Source organism: Pristis pectinata, chromosome 9 (assembly GCF_009764475.1).
Source record: "Pristis pectinata isolate sPriPec2 chromosome 9, sPriPec2.1.pri, whole genome shotgun sequence".
Taxonomy (NCBI): Eukaryota; Metazoa; Chordata; class Chondrichthyes; order Rhinopristiformes; family Pristidae; genus Pristis; species Pristis pectinata.
Genome location: NC_067413.1, coordinates 56,443,685 through 56,466,636, shown reverse-complemented (window position 1 = coordinate 56,466,636; position 22,952 = coordinate 56,443,685). Strand labels below are relative to the sequence as shown.

Genomic DNA, 22,952 nt, shown 5'->3' with positions numbered 1-22,952 from the left:
ATGAAGTATCACTTCAAAAAACCAAATTTCAAGAACTCTCAACTCATTAACCAAGACCAAATGTACAGTTATATTTGAAAATTCTGAAGATAACCACTCTGCCACATCAGTACAACACTAGGCCTGAAGAACAGCTGAAATTCTATTTAATGTGTGAAAAGCTGAGAAGTACTGTGATTCACTAATATCACAGTGGAATGCATTTCATATTGAAATAAATGTAGTCAAACACATGTTAGGACTTCTTATGTACACCAACAGCAAATGAAAAACCACCCAGCCAAATCCAGTTTACTTCTACTCCATTCTTCTTTCTCCAACATGAAAAGGAACCATTTTTTAAAAATTCAAATAAAATTATGCAAAAATAAAATGACCATAATTCACCAACTTCTTCCTTGGGCTTCTGTTAAGAAAATAGATCACATCTTTTCTTCAACTCTTACCAATTAACATTGTGCTGTGGGAGCAATATTATTTTCCTCAAACAGTAACCCAATTTGCTTACTCCAGGTGAGTCCCACGAAAATTAGATGTAAAACGAAACAGAGAGAAAAAAAATCCACAACCGTGCCATTTTCAAACCTTCTTTAATAATTCCAGACAATGAAAAGTTCTGGAATGCAAGTATTAATCCAGCAAACATCTTGAGAAATAATTTATTAGATTGCAAAGATGATTCTCAGGTTTTTCACAATAATAATGTTTGGTGAAAACATCAGGTACTGTAGAATGGATTTTGCATCAATCTTGAGGCAAGTTCAGTTACGTTTTTAAAGAATTTACATCCCATTTCTTACATTTTAAGGTTATGATTTTCAATAATTATTTTTTGTCCGAAATATTCTGAATGAAAGGGTGACATAGAACAGTATAGCACAAGAAAGACCATTCAGCCCATGTCGTGCTAATCTTGATGCCAATTTATACTAATTGTCCTCCTCCTGTGTATTGTCCATATCCTTCCATTCCCTTCATATTCATTTGTCTATCCAAAAACCTCTTAACTCCAAACTCCCTGTTTCCACTACTACCCCAGTAAACTATTCCAGGCACCTACCATACTCTGCATAAAAAAATTGCCCCTCACATCACCTTTAAACTTCCCCCCTTACTTTAAAAGCATGTCCTCTGGTGTTTGACATTTCTACCCTGGGGAAAAGATTCTGACTGTCTACCCTATCTATGCCTCTAATAATTTAAAAATCTCTATCAGATCTCCCCTCAGCCTCCAACACTCTAGGGAGAACAACACAAGTTTGTCCAACCTGCATCCTGGTAAACCTTTTCTGCACCCTCTCCACATTGTTCCTATAATGGCTGACCAGAACTGTATGCAATATTCCAAGTGTAGTCTGATGGAAGTCTTATATAGCTGCAGCATGACTTCCCTACTCTTACATTCAACACCCCTACCAAGCATGCCATACGCCTTCTTTACCACCTTATCCATTTGCATTGCCACTTTCAGTGAACTATGGACCTGGACCCCAAGATCCCTCTGAACCTCAGTGCTATTAAGGGGCCTACCATTAACTGTATAGTTTATCCTTTCATTTGACCTCCCAAAGTGCAAGCCCTCACACTTGGCCGGATTAAACTCCACCTGCCACTTCTCTGCCCGTATCTGTAACTGATCTATATCCCACAGTATTCTTTGATAGTCCTTTACACTATCACAACTCCACCAATCTTGATGTCATCTGCAAACTTGCTAATCCATCCACCTACATTTTCATTCAAGTCATTGACATGTATCACAAACAGAGGTCCCAGTACCAATCCTTACAGAACACCAGTGGTCACAATTACAGCCTTCTACCACTACTTTCTGTCATCTATAGGCAAGTCAGTTCCGAATACAAACTTGCAATTTACCCTGGATCCCATGCATCTTTATCTTCTGTATTAACCTACCATGAGAGACCTTGCCAAATGCCTTACTAAGGTCCATGTAGATAACGTCCACTGCCCTGCCCTCATCAAGTTCATTTGTCAACTTCTCAAAAAATTCAAATCAAATTTGCAAGGCATGACCTGCCCCACATAAAACCATGCTGACTGTTCCAAAGTAGGCCATGCCTTTCCAAATACATATAAATTCTATCCCTTCGTATCCTCTCCAATAGCTTCCTTACCACTGACATGAGGCTCACTGGCCTATAGTTACCTGGATTATCCCCATTTCCCTTCTTGAACAAAGGCACATTTGCTACTCTCCAGTCTTCTGGAACCTCAGTTGTTAATAATGAGAACACAAAGATCTTTGTCAAAGCCCCAGCAATCTCCTCACTTGCTTCTTTCAGTATTCTGGGATATATGCTTTCAGGCCCTGGGGACTTATCCACCTTAAGCATATTCAAGCTCCGAACTGTGTATTCTTTTTTGACCTGCAACAAATGGACCCACTACCTACTCAAAAGGTACCTTTTCTAATAACTAGAGAATTGCAAAGAAAAAAGTCAGCACCATTGGAATTAGGCATCATTAGAATATGCTTCTAAACTGAAATCAAAATAACAGAAATAGGCTGAAAAGTTAATCTTATAAATTTTAATATCAATTCCAGCATTACTTTATATTTTTTGTACAACTGTAAAAATGAAAATGCAGAATATACTTCAATCAGAATCCTAGATTACATTGCAATAATCAGAAATAAATAAGAATGCAAATGAACACTTGCATGAAACAAAGAATAGGTTCAATACTTGCTAACAAACATTTATTATCATTTTACTCGTAAACAGGAAAAGACCCTCTGCCAAAAAAAGTGTTCAAGGCATAGATGGAAAGGAAATGAGAGCTCTATAATGAAAGCTCTATTTTCAAAATAACAAATCCATCAGGAAAGCAAAATTTTGATTCAAGATTGCCTTATTGCATTAATGAAACATAAAATGTCCATCAAAAAATTCTCTAAAGAGTTTACGTAACAATAATAAATCTAATGTATTAAACCAGTTAGAATGGTATTTTAACATCAATCCCTAACTGCAAAACACTTACCAACAAAGAGCAGCTGCCTTTGAGAAACAGAAGACACCCAGACGTCTTAAAGCCAACTTTATAGACTGCAAGAAAATAATTGAAAAATATCAAACCTGTAACAATCAGAATTGGAATGAGGCAAACCTCGGGATTCTCAAACTAATTTCAACAAGATGAACTGAAAGCTTTCGTAAATTAGCAACATTTCAGAAAGGCTAATTTTTGTGTTCACATTAAAACATCAAGAACAATTTAACATTTGAAATGAACCTAGACTGACAGAATGCTGAACCAAAATAAATATTCTCTATCTTGTTGCTCTTCAAAAAAAGAGACAAATTTAGGTGTGCAACAAACAATCTGCTGGAGGAAATCAGTGGGTCGAGCAGCATCTGTGGGAGGAAAGAAATTTCTTTCTAAAAGGGACAAGCCTGGTAATTCAATGTTCTGGGGTACAGGTGCTTTAGGTGGGATAGAGACAGAGGAAAGAGAGACCATAAGACATAGGAGCAGAATTAGGCCATTCAGCCTAATCATGGCTGATTTATTTTTCCCTCTCCTCCCTTCTCCCCGTAACCTTTGATGCCCTTACTAATAAAGAACCTATCAATCTCCGCTTTAAATATATCCAATGACTTGGTCTGCACAGCCATCTGTCGCAATGAATCCCAATGAATTCTGGCTCAAGAAATTTCTCATCTCTGTGTGAATGAGGGGAGATTTGACAAAGGTTTGCAAAATTGTGAGAGGTATAGACAGAGTCAATGCGAGTAGGCTCTTTCCACCTAGACTAGGAGAGATAAGTACGAGAGGACATGGCTTTAGGGTGAAAGGGGAAAGGTTTAGGGGGAACATTAGGGGGAACTTCTTCACTCAGAGAGTGGTGGGAGTGTGGAACGGGCTGCCAGCTGATGTAGTAAATGTGGGTTCACTCTTAAGTTTTAAGAATAAATTGGATAGATACATGGATGGGAGAGGTCTGGAGGGTTATGGACTGGGTGCAGGTAAATGGGACTAGCGGAATAACATTTCAGCACAGACTAGAAGGGCCAAATGGCCTGTTTTCTGTGCTGTAGTGTTCTATGGTTCTAAAGGTATGTCCTTCTATTCTGAAACCTTTACTTTATCCATATTTTTCCAATCTGTTGAACCCACCCCTCTACTATTTAGTTTAAAGCCCTATCCACAGCCCTGGTTATGCGATTCGCCAGGAACCTGGTCCCAGTGTGGATCAGGTGGAGCATGTCCCATCGGAACAGCTCCCTCCTTCCCCAATACTGGTGCCAATGTCCACAAATTCAAACGCACTTCTCTCACTGAAGAGTGAGAGTGTGGGGGGATGGGGAAGGGGTTTCATTTTTGATTAAGGGGTGTGTCACAGCAGTAGTCAGAGATGAAATTACTTAAGGATCATCCATCCAGTGAGGCTTTACAGGTGGAGCTGAGATACAAGAAGGGGATGATCCCATTGTTGGGATTGTATTATAGGCCCCCAAATAGTCAACGGTAATTAGAAGAACAAATATGCAGAGATATTGAGCAGTTGTAGGAATAATGTTAGGAAAGTTATTTTGCCCAAGGGTTGTCATAGTAGGGGATTTTAACTTTCTTAACATAGACTGGGACTGCCATACTGTTGAGGGCTTAGAGGGAGTGGAATTTGTTAAGTGCATTCAGGAAAGTCTCCTTGGGCAATATATTGAGGGCCCTACTGCGGAGAGGGTAAAGCTCAACCTTCTCTTGGGTAATAGAGCAGGGCAGTGGCAGTGAAGGAGCACTGTGGGACCAGTGACCATAGTTCCATTAGTTTTAAAATAGTTATGGAAAGGGACAGAACTGGTCCACAGGTTCAAGTCCTAAATTGGGGCAAGGCGAATTTTTATGGTATGAGACAGCAACTTTCAATGGTTGATCGGAGTAAATTGTTTGCAGGCATAGGGACCACAGGCAAATGGGAGACTCTTAATGGTGAGACAGCGAGAGCTCAAGGTCTGCGTGTTCCTATTAGAGTGAAAGGTCAGGTTGGTAGGAGTAGGGAACTCTGGATGATGAGGGATATTGAGGCCCTGGCCGGGAAAAAGGAGGTGGCGTGGGTCAGGTACAGGCAGCTGGAATCAAGTGAATCCCTGAAGGGATGCAGAAGTGTACTCAAGGAGGAAATGAGGAGGGCAAAAAAAATGGTGCTTGAAATAACTTTGGCAGAGAAGATTAAGGAAAATCCAAAGAGATTTTAAGAGTAACAAGAGAGAGAATAGGGCCCCTCAAAGACCTCTGTTTGTAAGGTCCTTACTGAATATTTCTCTTCTGTTTTTACTGCAGAAAAAGACATGAAGACTTTAGAACTAGGAAAAGTAAATGGGGAGGCCTTGGGGACAGTCCACATTAGAGGAGGTAGTGGATGTCTTAAAAGGTATGAAGTAGAAAATCTCCAGAGCCTGACCAGGTTTATCCAAGAACACTGTGGGAGGCTACAGAAGAAATTGTGGGAGCCATGGCTGAGATATTTGCATCATGATTAGCCATGGGTGAGGCGCCAGTAGACAGGAGGATAGCAAATGTTCTGTCTTTAGTTAAGAAGGGCAGCAAAGAAAAACCTGGGAACTACAGGCCAGTAAGTCTAACATCTGTGGCAGGCAAGTTACTGGAGAGGAATCTGAGGGATAAGACACACGTAAATCGGAAAAGACGGGGTGATTAGGGGTAGTCAGTATGGCTTTGTGCATGGGAGATCATGAGTTACGAACTTGCTAGGAGTTTTTTTTAGATGAGGTGACCAAAAAAACTTAATGAGGGCAGGGCAGTATATGTTGTTTATATGGACTTCAGTAAGGCTTTTGATAAGGTTCCAAATGGTAGGCTGCTCTGGAATGTTAGATCACGTGGAATCCAGCAAGAGCTGGTTAACTGGATACACAATTGGCTTGATGGTAGAAAGCAGAGGATGATGGTAGAAGGTTGTTTCTTGAATGGGAAGCCCATGACTAATGGTGTGTCCCAGGGGTCGATGCTGGGCCCAGTGTTGTTTGTCATCTATATCAATGATTTGGATAAGAATGTACAAGGCACGGTTGTTAATAAGTTGCAGGTGGCACTAAAATAGGTGGACAATGAAGAAGGTTATCAAAAATCACAGGGGGATCTTGATGAGCTGAGTAAGTGGGCCAAGGAATGGCAAATGGAGTTTAAAACCATAGAACCATACAGCATGAAACAGGCCCTTAGGCCCAAATTCAGATAAGAGCAAAGTGCTGCATTTTGGAAAGTCAAATCCAGGTAGGACTTTCACAGTGAATGGCAGGGCCTGGGGAGTGTTGTAGAACAAGGGGACTTTGGAGTACAAGTACATGGTTCACTGAAAGTGGAGTCACATGCAGACAGGGTGGTGAAGAAGACATTTGGCATGCTGGCCTTCATAAGTCAGGGTATTGAGTATAGAAGTTGGGAAGTCATGGTGCAGTTATACAGGACGCTGGTGAAGGAGTATTGTGTTCAGTTTTGGCCGCCCGGCTATGGGAAAGATGTTATTAAACTGGAAAGAGTGCAGAAAATATTTACAAGGATGCTGCCAGGACATGATGGACTGAGTTTATTGGGAGAGGTTGGACAGGCTAGGACTTTATTCCTTAGAGCGTAGGAGATGGAGAGGTGATCTTATAGGAGGCATATAAAATCATGAGGGACATAGAATGCACACAGTCCTTTCTCCCCCAGAGTTGGGGTATAAAGAACTAGAGGGCATAAATTTAAGATGAGAGGGGAAAGATTTAAGAGTAACATGAAGGGCAACTTTTTTTTCCACACAAAGAGTGGATCCATGTGGAATTAGCTGCTAGAGGAAGTAGTTGAGGCAGGTACAATAACAACTTTTAAATGACAGTCAGACAGGTACATGGATTGGAAAGGTTTAGTAGTTTATGGGCCAAACGCTGGCAAATGGGACTAGCTTGTATGGGGCATCCTGGTCGGCATGGACCAGCTGGGCCGAAGGGCCCGTTTCTGAGCTGTGTCCAAGAGGAAATCGGATACAAAACACAATAATCTTTTGGAGCAATTCACGTTGATATTACAGCTTTTAACACTAACGGTCATAAAGCATTTTACATTAGCTACCCAAAACAAATTTGATACCAAACCACCCAAAGAGACGTTTGACAATTGACCAAAAGCCTCAGGACGTGCTTCCAGATCGCTGACAATTCAAAATTAGCATAGTATACTGTTACTGGAAATCCAAAATTGCCAAAGACCCGATCACAAGTTAGGAATTCCTCTTCCTCTAAACACAACTTCGTAATTCTCATTTGTTTACAAAACCGCAAGAGAAAACCACACTGACAACTATTTTAATAGCGCTAAGTGACAAGTGATTTATCTCAATGGCCTCTTCTGAAGAACCTGCCAAAGTGATCCGCCAGTTATACCACCCTTTCACCCAAAACTTCACTTAGTTATTTTAATAAGTTTTTCCACTCAAATTCATAATAATTTCTTGTCAACAAGAACTAACGCTTACTGAGCCTCATACACGTGTAAATACAACGATCAGTAGTAGAGGGGAAGGGTCAGATCGGACACCAGAGTTGGGGGTCAGGAACGAACCACCATATGGACGACATCTTAACAATAAGACCTCCTGGCCTTGTGCATCACAAAACTCTGCGGTGACCCTCAGTGGATCCGGTGGAGATCAGGAGGTAGAAGATCGAACAACTAAGAAAGCAGATCGCCACGGCGATCGCTACGACTCCAGTCCCCAGCCCAGCCCGCCCCCCGTCACACGGCCTCGACCTAGAGTCAGCGTCTGCTACCGAGGCCACCCTCCCTCACCACAGCCAGAACACCGCCTCCGCACCACGGCTTACTCTCACATCCCACCCAGCCTGAACACCGGCTCTGTGTGGAAGATGAGAGACCAGTTAAAGAGAAGTGGGTAGCAGAAGCAAATCCATACCCGCCGGCCGGCCTGCTCGCTCGCTCGCAGTGCGACCAACAACACGATGGCGCTTCCGTAGCACTGAAGATCCTACAGCTTTACACGTTAAATAAACTATTTATTAAAAAACAAACTAACTTCTAATATCTTGCTATGTATTTTTTCACAGCTACAATAAAATATTCGTTTACAAGCTCCGGAAAGGACCTCGAGTGGACGATTTGTTTTTTTTATATTAAGTAAAATATTGTGAATTGTGCACCTGCTAGGACCTGCCGGCGTGTGGGGGCGGGGCGGGGCGGGGGGGGGGTGGAATTGTGGGAGAGCAGCCGGGTGAACGGTTGGTTGAGTCAGACCATGGAGACTTGTACCTGGTGTTTACTGTTGGGTGTATTGGCGCTTCTCCAGTCACCGATGCGTTCCAACAGCTATTCTCTACCTTTTAAAACAGTTGAGAATTGCACAAAGAAGCAGTCGTTTGACATTTCCCAAATGGCCTGTGTACGGTGCGGTCCCCACCAACAGAGAAGTAGCGATGGTGGGTTGGGGCTGTCAGATGCGCGATTTGTTTCTGCGATTTGAAGTATTCCAGTGCAGTTTTTTTCTTACTTCAGATTTCCGGCACCTGCAGACTTTTTTCTTTTCAATGCAGGCGATGTTCAGTATTTGCTTGCAAGGTTGCCTTGCCAGAAAACATGAACTTAGATCCATTTATGATAAAACAGTGTCACCAGAGGCAAAAAAGAAAAACACAGCTGGGAAGAGAAATTAGAAGGTCCGTAAAAACCTTGCTTAAAGACTTTGGTATTGAGAACGTTTTTAAAGGGGGAGGAAAGAAAATTTTAGAAGCTCACAAAGAGTACCACAAGGGACTCGATAGTTAGGGAGACAGATAGGAGATTCTGTGACCTCAGAAGAGAAACCAGCATGGTGTGTTGCCTCCTGGGTGTATGATATCTCTGAATGGGTGCAGAACAAGAAAGGGCAAACAGCCAGACATCGTTGTATATGTTGGTACAAACAACATGGTTAGAACAAGGGATGAGGTTATGAAGAATGATAAAAGAGAGGTAAGAAATTAGAAGCAGGACCTCGAGAGTAGTGATCTCTGGATTACTCCCAGTGCCATGTGCTAGTGAGGTGAGAAATAGAAAGCTAGGCAAGATAAATTTGTGGCTGAGGAGCTGGTGCAGGGGGCAGGGATTCAGGTTCTTGGACCATTGGGATTTCTTCTGGGGTAGAGGCGACTTGCACGAGAGAGACAGGTTGCACTTGAACCAGAATGGGACCAATATCCTTGCAGGGAAGTTTGGTAGTGCTACATGGGAGGATTGAAACTAGATTGTTAGGCAATGCAAGTCCTGGGATAAAGCAGTAGCCAGCAAGAGTAAGTTTAGTAATCAGGATAACCAGGAGCACAGTAAAGGCAGGGAAAGGAATACTCAGTTAAACTGCATTAATGTCAATGCACGAGGATTAACAGGTAAAGCGGACGAACTCAGAGCGTGGATTGACTACAGTGACTGGGATGTTATAGCCATAACAGAAACATGGCTTAGAGAAGGGCAGGATTGGCAGCTCGATGTTCCAGGATACAGATGCTTACAGGCATGACAGAGGTACAGGTAAATGAGGAGGGGGTGTTGCCTTTTTGATAAGGGAGGACGTAACAGCAGTGCTTAGAGGCAACATTCTTGGAGGATTGTCCAGTGAGGCCATGTGGGTAGAACTTAGGAACAAGAAGGGGAGCGTCACTCTAGTGGGCTGTATTATGGAACCCCCAAAAGTCAGCGGGAACTTGAGGAGCAGGTGGGTAGAGCAATTGCTCATAGTTGTAAGGATAACAGGGTTGTATTAGTGGGAGATTTTAACTTCCCCAGTAGTGACTGGACTACCCAGAGTGTTAAGGGCCTAGACAGAGTGGAATTTGTGAAATGTGGCCAGGAAAGTCAATATATGAAGGGACCTACTCGGGAGGGTGCAATACTGGACCTCCTCCTGGGGAACGATGCAGGGGAAGTAACTGAATTGACCTATTAAGAGTTAAAAGGATGGCCAAGGAGAGAGTAGGTCCCCTTAGAGATCTGCAGGGCCACCTACATCTTGAGCCACAGGAGATGGATGGGATTTATATCGAATATTTCTTATCCATCTCTATTGAGGAGAAAATCATGGTTGCTCAAGAGATAAGAGAAACTAGTGGAGATGTTTTGGAGAACATTCATATTGCCAGTGAGAGGTATTTGCAGCCTTACAGTGCATTAAGGTGGATAAATCCCCAAGGCCTGACTGAGTGTATCCTAAGACTTTATGGGAGGTGAGAGAAGAAATTGCAGAGGCCATTGCAGAGATTTTTGCTTCATCGTTAGCCAGTGGTGAAGTTCCCGAAGACTGGAAGGTGGCTAATGTTGTTCCATTGTTTAAGAAAGGTAGCAAGGACTAGCCAGGGAACTACAGTCCAGTCACCCTGACATCAGGGGAAGATACTGGAGGGAATTCTGAGGGACAGGATCTACCAGCATTTGGACAGACAAATGCTGAGTCTGATTAGGAGGAGTCAGCATGGCTTTGTGCATGAAAAGTCATGCTTGATGAACCTTTTAGAGTTTTTTGAAGAGGTAACCAAATTTGGATAGACAGAGTCTTTGAAGAGGCAGCCAAGAGGGTAGATGGGGGAAGAACAGTGGATGTTGTCTTTTTGGACTTTAGCAAGGCCTTTGACAATGTCCCACCTGGCAGGCTGGTCTGGAAGGTTAAGTCCCATGGGATCCAGAGAAAGCTCGTTAGGTGGATTCAAAATTGGCTCAGAGGTAGGAAGCAGAGAGTGAGGTTTGAAGGTTGTTTCTCAGAATGGAGGCTGGTGACCAGTGGTGTGTCTCAGAGGTTGGTTTTGGGACCCTTGTTATTCGTTATTTATATAAATGTTTGGGATGTGAATGCACAAGTCTTGGATAGCAAGTTTTCAGATGACACAAAATAAGGCGGTGGTGTTGTTAGTGAAGAAGGTTATTGTAGATTACATGGGATCTTGATCAGTTAGGGAAGTCGGTAGAGGAATGGCAAATGGATTTTAATACAGATAAGTGTGAGGTAATGCATTTTAGAAAGTCAAACCAGCATAGGACTTGTACTGTGAATGATAGGGCACTAGGGAGTGTAATGGAACAGAGGGACCTCAGAGTACAAATGTGTAGCTCATTGAAAGCGGTGTCACAGGTAGACAGGGTGGTGCAAAAGGTGTTTGGCGTGCTGGCCTTCCTCAGTCAGGGCATTGAATCTAGGAGTTGGGACATTATGTTGCAGTTGTATAAGTTGTTGGTGAGGCTGTACTTGGAGTACTATGTACAGTTTTGGTCACCCTGTTATAGGAAAGATGTAGTTAAACTGGAAAGAATGCAGAAAACATTTACTAGGATGTTGCCAGGACTAGAGGGCCTGAGTTATAGGGAGATGTTGGCCAGGCTAGGTCTTTATTCCTTGGAATGTAGGAGAATGAGGGGCGACCTTTAAAATTATGAGGGATATAGATAAGGTGGACGGTAACAGTCTTTTCCCCAGGGTACCAGAGTCCAAAACTAGGGGGCATACATTTACAGTGAGAGGGGAAAGATTTAAAAGGGATCCGAGGGGCAACCTTTTCACACAGAGGGTGGTCAGAATATGGAATGAGCTGCCATTGGAACTGGTTGAGGTGGCTACAATTGTATCATTTAAGCAGCATGGAGGGGAGGGGCCTGGAGGGATATGGGCTGAAAGCAGGAAATTGGGACTAGTTCGGTGGACATCATGGTCAGCATGGACTCATTGGACCGTAGGGCCTGTATCTGTACTGTATGAGTCTATGATTTTAAGGGTTGAAGGATCTGGCCCCAAAACTGGAGTGAAAGGACATGGATCGATCAAAGATCAAATTTTGAGTAATGAAGAGTTGTAACGTCAGGGCAAGTGGTACTGTTGCCACTTGCTAGGGTGTAATGATACCAAAACAACATTACGTAGACAGTAAAAAACAAAATGCTGTAAATATTCAGCAGGTCAGGTGGAAAAAATACTTAATGTTTCAGGTCAGATTTTAGATTTCCTGTATCTGCAGGTTTTTTTTCCATTTTCAGTAGTCTGCAATGTTGACTTTGTGGCAGAAGTTTATGATATAAATACAGCATTCTGTTGATGACCTTTCATCAGTACCAGAAAAGATTTATATCCATTTAGTTTTGGGATCTGGGCATCATAGAGTCATAGAGTAATAAAGCACGGAAACAGGCCCTTTGGCCCAACTGGTCCATACTGACCACAGCATCCTCCCTTCTAGTCCCACTTGCCTGCATTCGGCCTATAACCCTCCAAGCCCCTCCCACCCACGTACCCATCCAAATGCCTCCAAGTATCGCAATTGTACCCACCTCGACCACTTCCTCAGGCAGCTCCTTCCAGGTACTCACTACCCTCTATGTAAAGAATTTACCTCTTGGGTCTGTTTTAAGTCTCGCATCTCTTACCTTATATCTGTCTCCTCTGGTTAAGGACTCCTTAATCCTAGGGACAAGACTATGACCTTATCCATACCCCTCATGATTTTATAAACTTCTGTGAGGTCACCCCTCATTCTCCTATGCTCCAGGGAATAAAGATCCAGTGTAGCCAACCTCTCCCTATAAGTCAGGCCCTCTTAAATCTCTTAAAGCCTCGTAAATCTCTTCTGTACCTTCTCCAGCTTGGCAATGTCTTTCCTATAACAGGATGACCAAAACTGTACACAATACTCCAAGTGAGGCTTCACCAGAGACTCGTACAACTGCAACATAATGTCCCTACTCCTAATCTTGATGCCCTGACTGAAGGCCAGCATGCTAAACGCCGCCTTCACCACCCTGTCTACTTGCACAGCCAAGTTCAGCGAACTGTGCATTTGTACTCCTAGGTCTCTCTGTTCCACAACACTCGTCAGTGCCTGCCATTCACTGTATAAGTCCTACCCTGGTTTGACTGTCCTAAATGCATCATCTCACACTTATAGAACACTCACTTGCAAAGCCAGAATTTATGTCCATCTCTAATTGCCTTTGAGAAAGTGGTAGTGAGTCACCTTGAACTGCTGCAGTCCTTCTGATGAAATATCCCACCATGCTGTTGGATAGGAAGTTCCAAAAATCAATATGCATTTTAAGTTGCTGATAAAGGAAAGATGTGGAAAAATGAAAGGGAATATCTGCAATAGATGAAGTGAACACAAGTGGTGGTGCTGCAGGCTGAGAAAGGGTGATGAAGGACTTTTAATCACACCTGGTTTGACTGGTTTTCAATAAAAGGAGATGAAAAAAGGATGGAGAAAATATAGTGAAATTGTGAGAAAGAGCACACTGCAGATTCTGTAAATCTAAAATAAAAGAGAATGCTGGAAATAATTAGAAAGACAGTGTTGATCCTTACCTCGGTCAACTGACTTAGGTTAGGTAAATGATCACACAAAACTCACAAAACTCACAGTTTATTGTAGCAACACAAATATCCATGTAAATTATTTTGGCCCCCTGGCCAACAAGTTGAATACTATTGTTCCTTCTGTTCCAGTACTCACCCAGACCCTTGCTCCAATTTATAACACCAAAATAGGGGATCTCCTGTTGGCCAAACAATTGATCCTTCTGTTCTCGCTGGTCTACATCTGAAAACCTTCATTATTACTGTCTTTTACCAGTTCTGCATCATTGTACTTTGATTCCGTTAGTTCTGGCTTACCTTGCGAGCCTATGTACACTTTTCATTGGCCTGGCCCAAGGCTACAGGTAGCATTACCTCATTGCTCTTCTCCCAAATAAGGACTTACCTCTGATGTCATTCCTTTGCCTTTCCCTGAGTCAGGCCATTTTAACTCAGTTACAGCCAGCTCAATTCAGACAACTGTGGTCGGATTACTTCAGTTCAGACACAAACTGCTCTTCCATTAGTCTGCAGCAGGTTATCCGCAGAGGCCTCGTTAGGTCCGCTTTCGATCGCTATAGTCCAGCAAGAATTAGTTCAGAAAACAGTTAATAAAATGGTGGTCACAAGAAGTCTCACAAAATAGTGGCCTCCATTCCTTCCAACACATGGCAACAACAAAGGCATTTGTTTTGTCTACTTCCACTGTCCTTAACTCATTATAGTTAGCTGTTTATCAGATTTTTAATTCCTTCATGGCCAACAGCAGGAAGCAAATGTAGAAAGACTCTAATCTTGGCATTTCCCTTGCCTCTTTTTCAGGGACATTGATGACTATATTGATGCTTCCTGTTCTCATACAGAACACAGAAATTTCATCACCTTTACTGCCAGTTTCCTCCCAGCTTGCACTTTCACATATCCATCTCTGATTCTCTTCTGTAACTCCTCTATCTCCACATCAGCGAAACCAAATACACATTTGGCCAACAGTTTGCTGAGCACATGTCTTTGACTCTCATGAGCTACATTATTTCTCAATCAATGATCTATGACTTTGCAAATATTCTGGTGAATTAAGAAAGTAAGTACTATGGTACAGTACAGTGCCTGGGCAGCAGAATTTTAGCTGGCAAATTTATGGAGAGTAGAGTGAAAGCTTGCAGTCAGCTGTCTTTTGGAATTGTCAAGTCCAAAAGTAACAAGGAAATGAATGCACCTTCAAGGAGCAAATAAATGGAGGCAAGGGTGGAGTAAGACATGAGGTGAAAATATTTGATAGTTAAAATTCAATTTGCAGTGCAATAGGACACTGTAACAGGCCGGTGAGCCTGATTTCAGTTGTAGGGAAGTTACTGGGGGAATTCTGAGGGACAAGATCTACCATCACCTGATCAGGAATAGTCAGCATGGCTTTATGCATGGGAGGTCACGCCTGACAAATCTTTTGGAGTTTTTTGAAGAGGTAACTAAGGGGATAGATGAAGGTAGGGCAGTGAATATCGTCTATATGAACTTTAGTAAGGCCTTTGACAAGGACCTGTATGGCAGGCTGATCTAGAAAGTTAGGTCATGTGGGATTCAGGGGGAGCTAGCAAGGTGGATTCAGAATTGGCTCGATGATAGGAAGTAGAGGGTGATGGTTGAAGGTCAATTCTCCAACTGGAGACCTGTGACTAGTGGGGTGTCCCAGGGGTCAGTGTTGGGACCTGTTATTCATTATTTATGGAAATGATTTGCTATGAATGTACATGGCATAATTAGCAACTTTGCTGATACTACTAAATTAGAGGGTCTTGTTGATAGTGAAGTGGGTTATAATGAATTGCAAAGAGATCTTGATCAGTTAGGGAAATGGGTTGAGGAATGGCAAATGGATTTCAGCTTAGATAAGTGTGAGGTGACGCACTTTGTGTCAAACCAGGGTAGGACTTATACAGTGAATGGCAGGACACTGACTAGTGTTGTGGAACAGAGGGACCTGAGAGTACAAGTGCACAGTTCGCTAAAAGTAGCCACACAAGTAGAGAGGGTGGTGAAGAAGCCGTTTAGCATGCTGGCCTTTGTCAGTCAGGGCATCGAGTTTAGGAGTAGGGACATTATGTTGCAGTTATATAAGTCGTTGGTGAGGCCACACTTGAAGTATTGTGTACAGATTTGGTCACCCTGTTAGAGGAAAGACGTGGTTAAACTGGAAAGAGTGCAGGAAAGATTTACAAGGATGTTGCCAGGACTAGAGGGCCTGAGTTATAGAGAGAGGTTGGACAGACTAGTTCTCTATTCCTTGTAGTGTAAGAGAATGAGGGATGACCTCATAGAAGTTTATAAAATCATGAGATGTATGGATAAGGTGGACAATCATAGTCTTTTCCCCAGGATTGGGGATTCCATAACTCAAGGGCTAAAGGAGACCTGTACACAAAGGGTAGTGAGAACATGGAATGAGCTGCCTGAGGAAATGGTCGAGGCGGGTACAATTACAACATTTAAGAGGCATTTGGATAGGTACATGAAGGGGAAGGGCTTGGAAGGTTATGGGCCGCATGTGGGCAACTGAGATTAGCAGGGAGGATGCTAATGGACCAGTTGGGCCAAAGGGCCTGCTTCTGTGTTCTATTACTCTATGGCTCTGTGACAGCAAAGTTGCCAACTGTCTGGTTCATTTCAGAGAGTTGCTAGTCAGAGAGATGGAGTCAGATTTCAAACAAGTTCACAATTTCGAGGCAGTGTTGCACTTAAGATTTGGAACCCCAGCTTTTCGATGTCTAATACAAAGAAACTCCCAAACTTTCAATAAGCTCTATTCGCTTAATTTCTACATTTCACTAAACACTGTAAATGCGAGATAATAATATATGATAAAGCTATTAAATGGAAATATTTAAAGAATACATAACTTTAAAATGAGCACTGGGTTATGTTTGTGCACCATACTTCAGTTATTCTCTTGATTCTAACTCCTAAAATAAATTGGATTACAACAACTATAGCCATAGCCTTAGAAGTTTGATTTCTACATGTCACTTTGGTTTGGCTCAAAATCATTTATCGTCTTTTTTTTAAAGGTATGTCATGCATGTGCCTACCTGGTTACCAATTAACCTCAAACAATGGCAGATTTTCCATCACTTGCAAAAAATGTCCAAAATTATATCCAGTAAGTAAATTGCTTTAGTATTTTATCTGAGTTACAACCCATTGTACCAATTTTAGGTTTGCATTCTTGCTGGGAATTTTGGTACCTTATTTGACTCTGAAATGAGCTTCTGACCACATATCTGTTCCATTACTCAGACTACCCATTTCTATCCCCCAATGTACCATCTCTGCTCCCTCATCCAATCTACTCTTAAAATGCTTATCTGTGTTTTTGTTACCTCGGTGCATGAACAATGCGACTCAGTCGTGGATATGATCCTTTGTTCTACTCTCCACAAACACGAAATGATCCAAAACTCTTCTGCCTATGACTTAACTTGCAACAATTTCTGTTCATTCGTAGACCCAGCATCCCAGTAAGCAACACTTCAATTATTCAAATCTTGTCTTTGTTTTCAAATCCCTCCATGGCCTCTTATGTTCATAATCTCCGACAGCCGTCCAAAATATCTGCCTTCTTTTAATTCTGATCTAATAATTTTCCCCTGATAATTAATCACTACAAGGCCCTTAACTAATCAAGGTCCTAAGTTTGGAACTCCTGACTGAAACCTCTTTGCCTTTCTACCTTTCTTTTGTTTTAGAAACTTCCATCTTCAAACTAGCTTTTGGCTATTTGCCCTAGTATCTCTGAATGTGGATTCTTCTTTTGTTTGTTCATGCATCTTGGAATATTTGGAAATAGATGTTGGTCTTTGTAATGGGTAACTGTGAAAATTTGGATGATCTTAAAACACAAGAAAATAAAAACACAAAAAAACAGGAGCAGCAGTGGCCCACCAGGCCCCCAATCCTGCCCAGCCATTCAGTATGATCATGGTTGACCTATGCTGGCCTTAATTCCTCATCTGTACCAATTCCCCACAACTATCACTTCTTCAACCTTTCAAATATTTATCTATCTCAGCTTAAATACATCTAATGGTGTGGCCTCTACTGCTCCCAGTGGCAGAGAATTCCATAGAGCCATAGAACAATACAGCACAATACAGGCCTTTCGGCCCACCATGTTGTGCCGACCTTTAAACCACGCCTAAGACTATCTAACCCTTCCTCCCACATATCCCCCTATTTTAAATTCCTCCATATGCTTATCTAACAATCTCTTGTACTTGACCAACGTACCTGCCTCCATCACTACCGCAGGCAGTGCATTCCACGCACCAACCACTCTGGGTGAAAAACCTCCCTCTGATATCTCCCTTGAACTTCCCACCCATTACATTAAAGCCATGCCCTCTTGTATTGAACATTGGTGCCCTGGGAAAGAGGTGCTGGTTGTCTACTCTATCTATTCCTCTTAATATTTTGTATACCTCCATCATGTCTCCCCACATCCTCCTCCTCTCCAAAGAGTAAAGCCCGAGCTCCCTTAGTCTCTCCTCATAATCCATACTCTCCAAACCAGGCAGCATCCTGGTAAGTCTCCTCTGCACCCTTTCCAAAGCTTCCACATCCTTCCTATAATGAGGCAACCAGAACTGGACACAGTACTCTAAGTGTGGTCTAACCAGAATTTTGTAGAGCTGCATCATTACCTCGTGGCTCTTAAACTCGATCCCACGACTTATGAAAGCTAACATCCCATAAGCTTTCTAAACTACCCTATCCACCTGTCAGGCAACTTTCAGTGATCTGTGGATATGAACCCCCAGATCCCTCCGCTCCTCCACACTACCCAGAATCCTGCCATTAACCTTGTACTCCGCCTTGGAGTTTGTCCTTCCAAAGTGTACCACCTCACACTTCTCTGGATTGAACTCCATCTGCCGCTTCTCAGCTCAACTCTGCATCCTATCAATATCCCTCTGCAGTCTTCGACAGTCCTCCACACTATCCACAACACCACTGACCTTTGTGTCATCTGCAAACTTGCTAACCCACCCTTCTACCCCCTCATCCAAGTCATTAATAAATATCACGAAAAGTAGAGGTCCCAGAACCGATCCTTGTGGGACACCACTAGTCAATCTGAATGCACTCCCTCCACCACAACCCTCTGCTTTCTACAGGCAAGCCAATTCTGAATCCACACGGCCAAGCCTCCTTGGATCCCATGCCCTCTGACTTTCTGAAGAAGCCTACCATGTGGAACCTTGTCAAACGCCTTCCTAAAATCCATGTAGACCACATCTACTGCACTACCCTCGTAAATCTGTCTGGTCACCTCCTCAAAGAATCCTATCAGGCTTGTGAGACATGATCTTCCCTTCACAAAGCCATGCTTGCTGTCCCTAATCAGTCAATGATTCTCTAAATGCTCATAGATCCTATCTCTAAGAATCCCTTCCAACAGCTTACCCACCATGGACGTAAGACTCACTGGTCTGTAATTCCCTGGACTATCCCTACTACCTTTTTTGAATAAGGGGACAACATTTGCCACCCTCCAATCCTCCGGTACCATTCCCGTGGACAACGAGGACTCAAAGATCCCAGCCAACGGTTCAGCAATCTCCTCCCTCACCTCGTGGAGCAACCTGTGGAATATTCAAGTCCCCATGCCCTGACAGAATATCTGTCCTAATATTTTCTAACAGCTCCAACACATCATCTCTCTTGATAGCTACATGCTCTAGAACATTAACCTTACCAACAACGTCCTCAGCGTCATCAAGTCCCCTCTCCTTGGTGAATACTGAAGAGAAGTATTCACTGAGAACCTCACTCACTTCCACAGCTTCCAGGCACATCTTCCCACCTTTGTCTTTAACTGGACCTACCTTTACTCTTGTCATCCTTCTGCCCTTCACATACGTGAAAAAAGCCTTGGGATTTTCCTTAACCCTACTTGCCAAGGCCTCTTCATGTCCCCTTCTTGCTCTCCTCAGCCCCTTCTTAAGTTCCTTCCTTGCTACCCTATATTCTTCTTGAGCCCTATCTGATCCTTGCTGCCTACACCTTATGTATGCTGCCTTCTTCCTGCTAACTAGTTGTTCCACCTCACTTGTCAACCATGGTTCCTTCACCCTGTCATTCTTTCTCTGCCTCACCGGGACAAATTTTCCCCTAACATCCTGCAAGAGATGTCTGAACAACGACCACATCCCCAAGGTACATTTCCCTTCAAAAATGTCATCCCAATTTACTCTCGCAAGTTCTAGCCTTCTCGCTTCATAATTTGCCCTTCCCAAATTAAATATCTTCCTGTCTTCTCTGCTCCTATCCTTGTCCATGACAATGCTAAAGGTTAGGGAGCAGTGGTCACTGTCCCCCAGATGCTCACCCACCGAGAGATCTGTCACCTGACCCGGTTCATTACCTAATACTAGATATAATATGGCATTCCCTCTAGTCGGCCTGTCAACATACTGTGACAGGAATCTGTCCTGGATACACTTGACGAACTCTACCCCATCTAAACCTTTGGTACTAAGCAGGTGCCAATCAATATTTGAGAAGTTGAAGTCTCCCATGATAACAACCCTGTTATTCTTGCACCTTTCCAAAATTCCAGAGGTTCACTACCCTTCGAGAGAAGAAATTTCCACACAGCCTATTTTTAAATGTCCAGTCTCTTATGTGAAGTTATGTCCTCTTGTTCGTGATTCCCTGATTAGTGAAAACATCTCAACATCTACCCTGTCAAACCCCTTTCGGATCTTCACGGTTCAATAAGGTCATCCCTCATTCTTCCAAAACACATCTGGTTCATTAATGTCCCTCAGGAAAGGAAACACAACACCCCTACTTTATCTTCCTGCTCTGTGACTCCAAACCCACCAATATGATTGGGTCTTAACTGTCTTATCAGGTCAACAGCAATTAGCATACACAATAAAAGATTGGCACTGTCCCTGATATCCACATACCAGGAATGAATACATTTTTAAAAAATGTGATTTCAGTTGTATAAAGTTATGACATGCAGACTGAAGTGTGGAATTATTTCAAAATTAGCACAACTTTAGCAATGTGCATCATAATCTGGTTGCTCCGTATGCAGTATGCATACACAAGTCCCTTTACAAATAAGTTATTGACTGCCTTTCCAACTGAAACTCTGTGTGAGTGCTGTATTGCACCAATTTTGCCTATCCTCATGGGCTTCAAAGGTGAAAGAAGATGAAAGAATTGGAAATTGAAATCGGCATAGGAAAATAATTAGACATAGGTTGTAACCAATTTAAATCTATATTCCTCGTTGTTCTTTTCTTCTATTGTGGTTGCGTAACATTTTATTATAATTTCCTTTTTACAAGGCAGTAACACAAGATGGATGGAACTGTATTAGGTGTTCTTCAGGTGCTATTATAGATAATAATGGAAGATGTCAGTGTCCAACAGGACAGATTCTAGGTATGTTTTGCTCAGTAATGTTATGATTTGGCCATGTTTTTTGGACATGTTAATTTGGGCTACCATTGTAACCTAAAGCTTTCTAAGAAACCATTTGTAAAATGCTGCAGAAATGAAGATTGAATAATAGAACTTCAGTTTAAATTTCTTAATCACTTGATGTAGAAATTCACCAAATGGATAGGAAATTATTAGCACAAAGTAGTATCTACTGGTGCACATTAGATATCATGGGTTTCTATAAAACTGAATGTGCAAAGAGATTACAACCAGAAGCTGATTTTCTTACATGTGTTTAGTTCTAATAAATCAAGACAACTTTCAGCCTTCCCAGTCCTTTAGGGGAAGTGTCAACCTAAGACTCTGTCTTTATGTTTGATTTCACATCACTGTTTGAAAAACAGATAATTTTTCCAATGATCTGAAAAATATTATTTCCTTTTAATGATAACATCCAAATTAAGACGGCATGACGTAGATTGTCTGGTTATCTTGGCTGGGTAGAGAAATGGTGCCTCATCTGGGAATAGGAACCGGAGTGTTAGGTCAGATGATGGAGCAGTTGGTATAAAAGTAGATGCAATGTGCAGAGAGAAAGTGAAGTAGGATAGACAGTGGATAGGGTATAAATGCAGTGGATGGATTGAAATGTGTTTACTTTTATGCGAGAAGTATTAAGAATAAAGGTGATGAACTTAAAGCATGGATCAGCACGTGGAATTATGATGTTGTGCCATTACAGAGACTTGGCTGTTGCAAGGGCAGGAATGGCTGCTTGATGTTGTAGGGTTTAGATGTTTCAAAAGGGAGAAGGAAGGAGGTAAAAGGGGAGGTTGTGGCATTGCCAATCAGGAATAGTATCACAGCTGCAGAAAGGGAGGACATCGTGGAGGGATCATCTACAGAGTCCGTGTGGGTGGAAGTCAGAATCAGGAAGGAAGCAATTATTCTATTGAGAGAATTCTTTAGGCCCCCCAATAGCAACCGGGACACTGAGGAGCGGGTAAGTCGGCAGAGTTTGAAAAGGTGCAAAAATAACAGGGTTGTTGTCATGGGTAACTTCAACTTCCCTAACATTGATTGGCATACCCTTAGTGCAAAAGGTTTAGATGAGGCAGAATTTGCTAGGTGTGTCCAGGAAGGATTCCTGACACAGTATGTGGACAGGGATACTGGATCTAGTACTAGGCAATGAATCTGGTCAGGTGACAGACCTTTCAGTGGGCAAGCATTTCAGAGATAGTGACCACAACTCTCTGACCTTTAGCATAGCCATGGACAAGGATAGGAGCAGATGATATGGGAAAGTATTTAACTGGGGGAGAGCTAATTATGATGGTATTATGCAGGAACTTGGAAGCGGAAATTGAGAACCGATGTTCTCAGGGAAATGCACAATAGAAATGTGGAGGCTGTTTAGGGACCACTTGCGTGGGGTTCTGGATAGGTTTGTCCCACTGAGACAGGGAAGGTAAGGTGGAGAAACTATGGTTGATAAGAGAGGTGGAACATTTGGTCAAGAGGAAGAAACAAGCGTACTTAAGGTTTAGGAACCAAAAATCAGGCAGAACTCTTGAGAATTATAAGGTAGCCAGGAAGGAGCTTAAGAAGGGACTTAGGAGAGCTAGAAGGGGATGTGACAAGGCCTTGGCAGTAGGATTAAGGAAAACCCCAAGGTGTTCTACACGTACATGAAGAACAGGAGGATGACTAGGGTGAAGGTAGGACCGCTCAGGGATAAAGAGGAAACATGTGCCTGGAGACGGAGAAGGTAGGGGAGGCCTTTAACGAATATTTTGCTTCAGTGTTCACTACAGAGAGGGACTTTGATGAATGTGAGGTCAGTCTAGAACATGTTGAAGTTAAGAAAGAGGCAGTGTTGGAGCTTCTGAAAAACATTAGGATAGAGAAGTCCCCGGGGCTGGATGGGATATACCCCAGGTTACTACAGGAAGCAAGGGAAGAGATTGCTGGGCATTAATGATGATATTTGTGTCCTCCCTGGTCACAGGAGTGGTACCAGAGGATTGAGGGATTGTTACGGACTAGGTTACTATTGGTGAATGTCCTTTTAAGATAGGGCATAGTGTGTGTGTGTGTGTGTGTGTGTGGCGTTCTTACATCAACAGAAAATAAAGGACGTTGTTGA

At 42.6% G+C, this 22,952-nt stretch overlaps 2 protein-coding genes across 7 annotated transcripts in view; one reads left to right on the top strand and one right to left on the bottom strand.

The window, feature by feature from the left end:
- LOC127574142 (RNA-binding protein 12-like) overlaps positions 1-13,776 on the bottom strand; it is a 53,814-nt gene extending 40,038 nt beyond the window's left edge. For 4 of the 6 annotated variants that reach the window (XM_052022889.1, XM_052022888.1, XM_052022883.1 and 1 more), the window contains exons 1-2: positions 7,943-8,009; positions 3,010-3,074 (exon numbers count right to left, since the gene is read on the bottom strand). The gene's annotated coding sequence lies outside the window, so the exon portion shown is untranslated. Of the gene's footprint in view, positions 1-3,009; positions 3,075-7,504; positions 7,598-7,942; positions 8,010-13,751 lie in introns of those variants that run through there. The other 2 variants (XM_052022884.1, XM_052022885.1) reach the window with 2 other exon arrangements.
- tmem67 (transmembrane protein 67) overlaps positions 8,339-22,952 on the top strand; it is a 155,402-nt gene continuing 140,788 nt past the window's right edge. The window contains exons 1-3 of the mRNA XM_052023565.1: positions 8,339-8,462; positions 16,411-16,502; positions 20,707-20,803. Of these exons, the coding sequence (XP_051879525.1) occupies positions 8,339-8,462; positions 16,411-16,502; positions 20,707-20,803 (313 nt within the window). The remainder of the gene's footprint in view (positions 8,463-16,410; positions 16,503-20,706; positions 20,804-22,952) is intronic.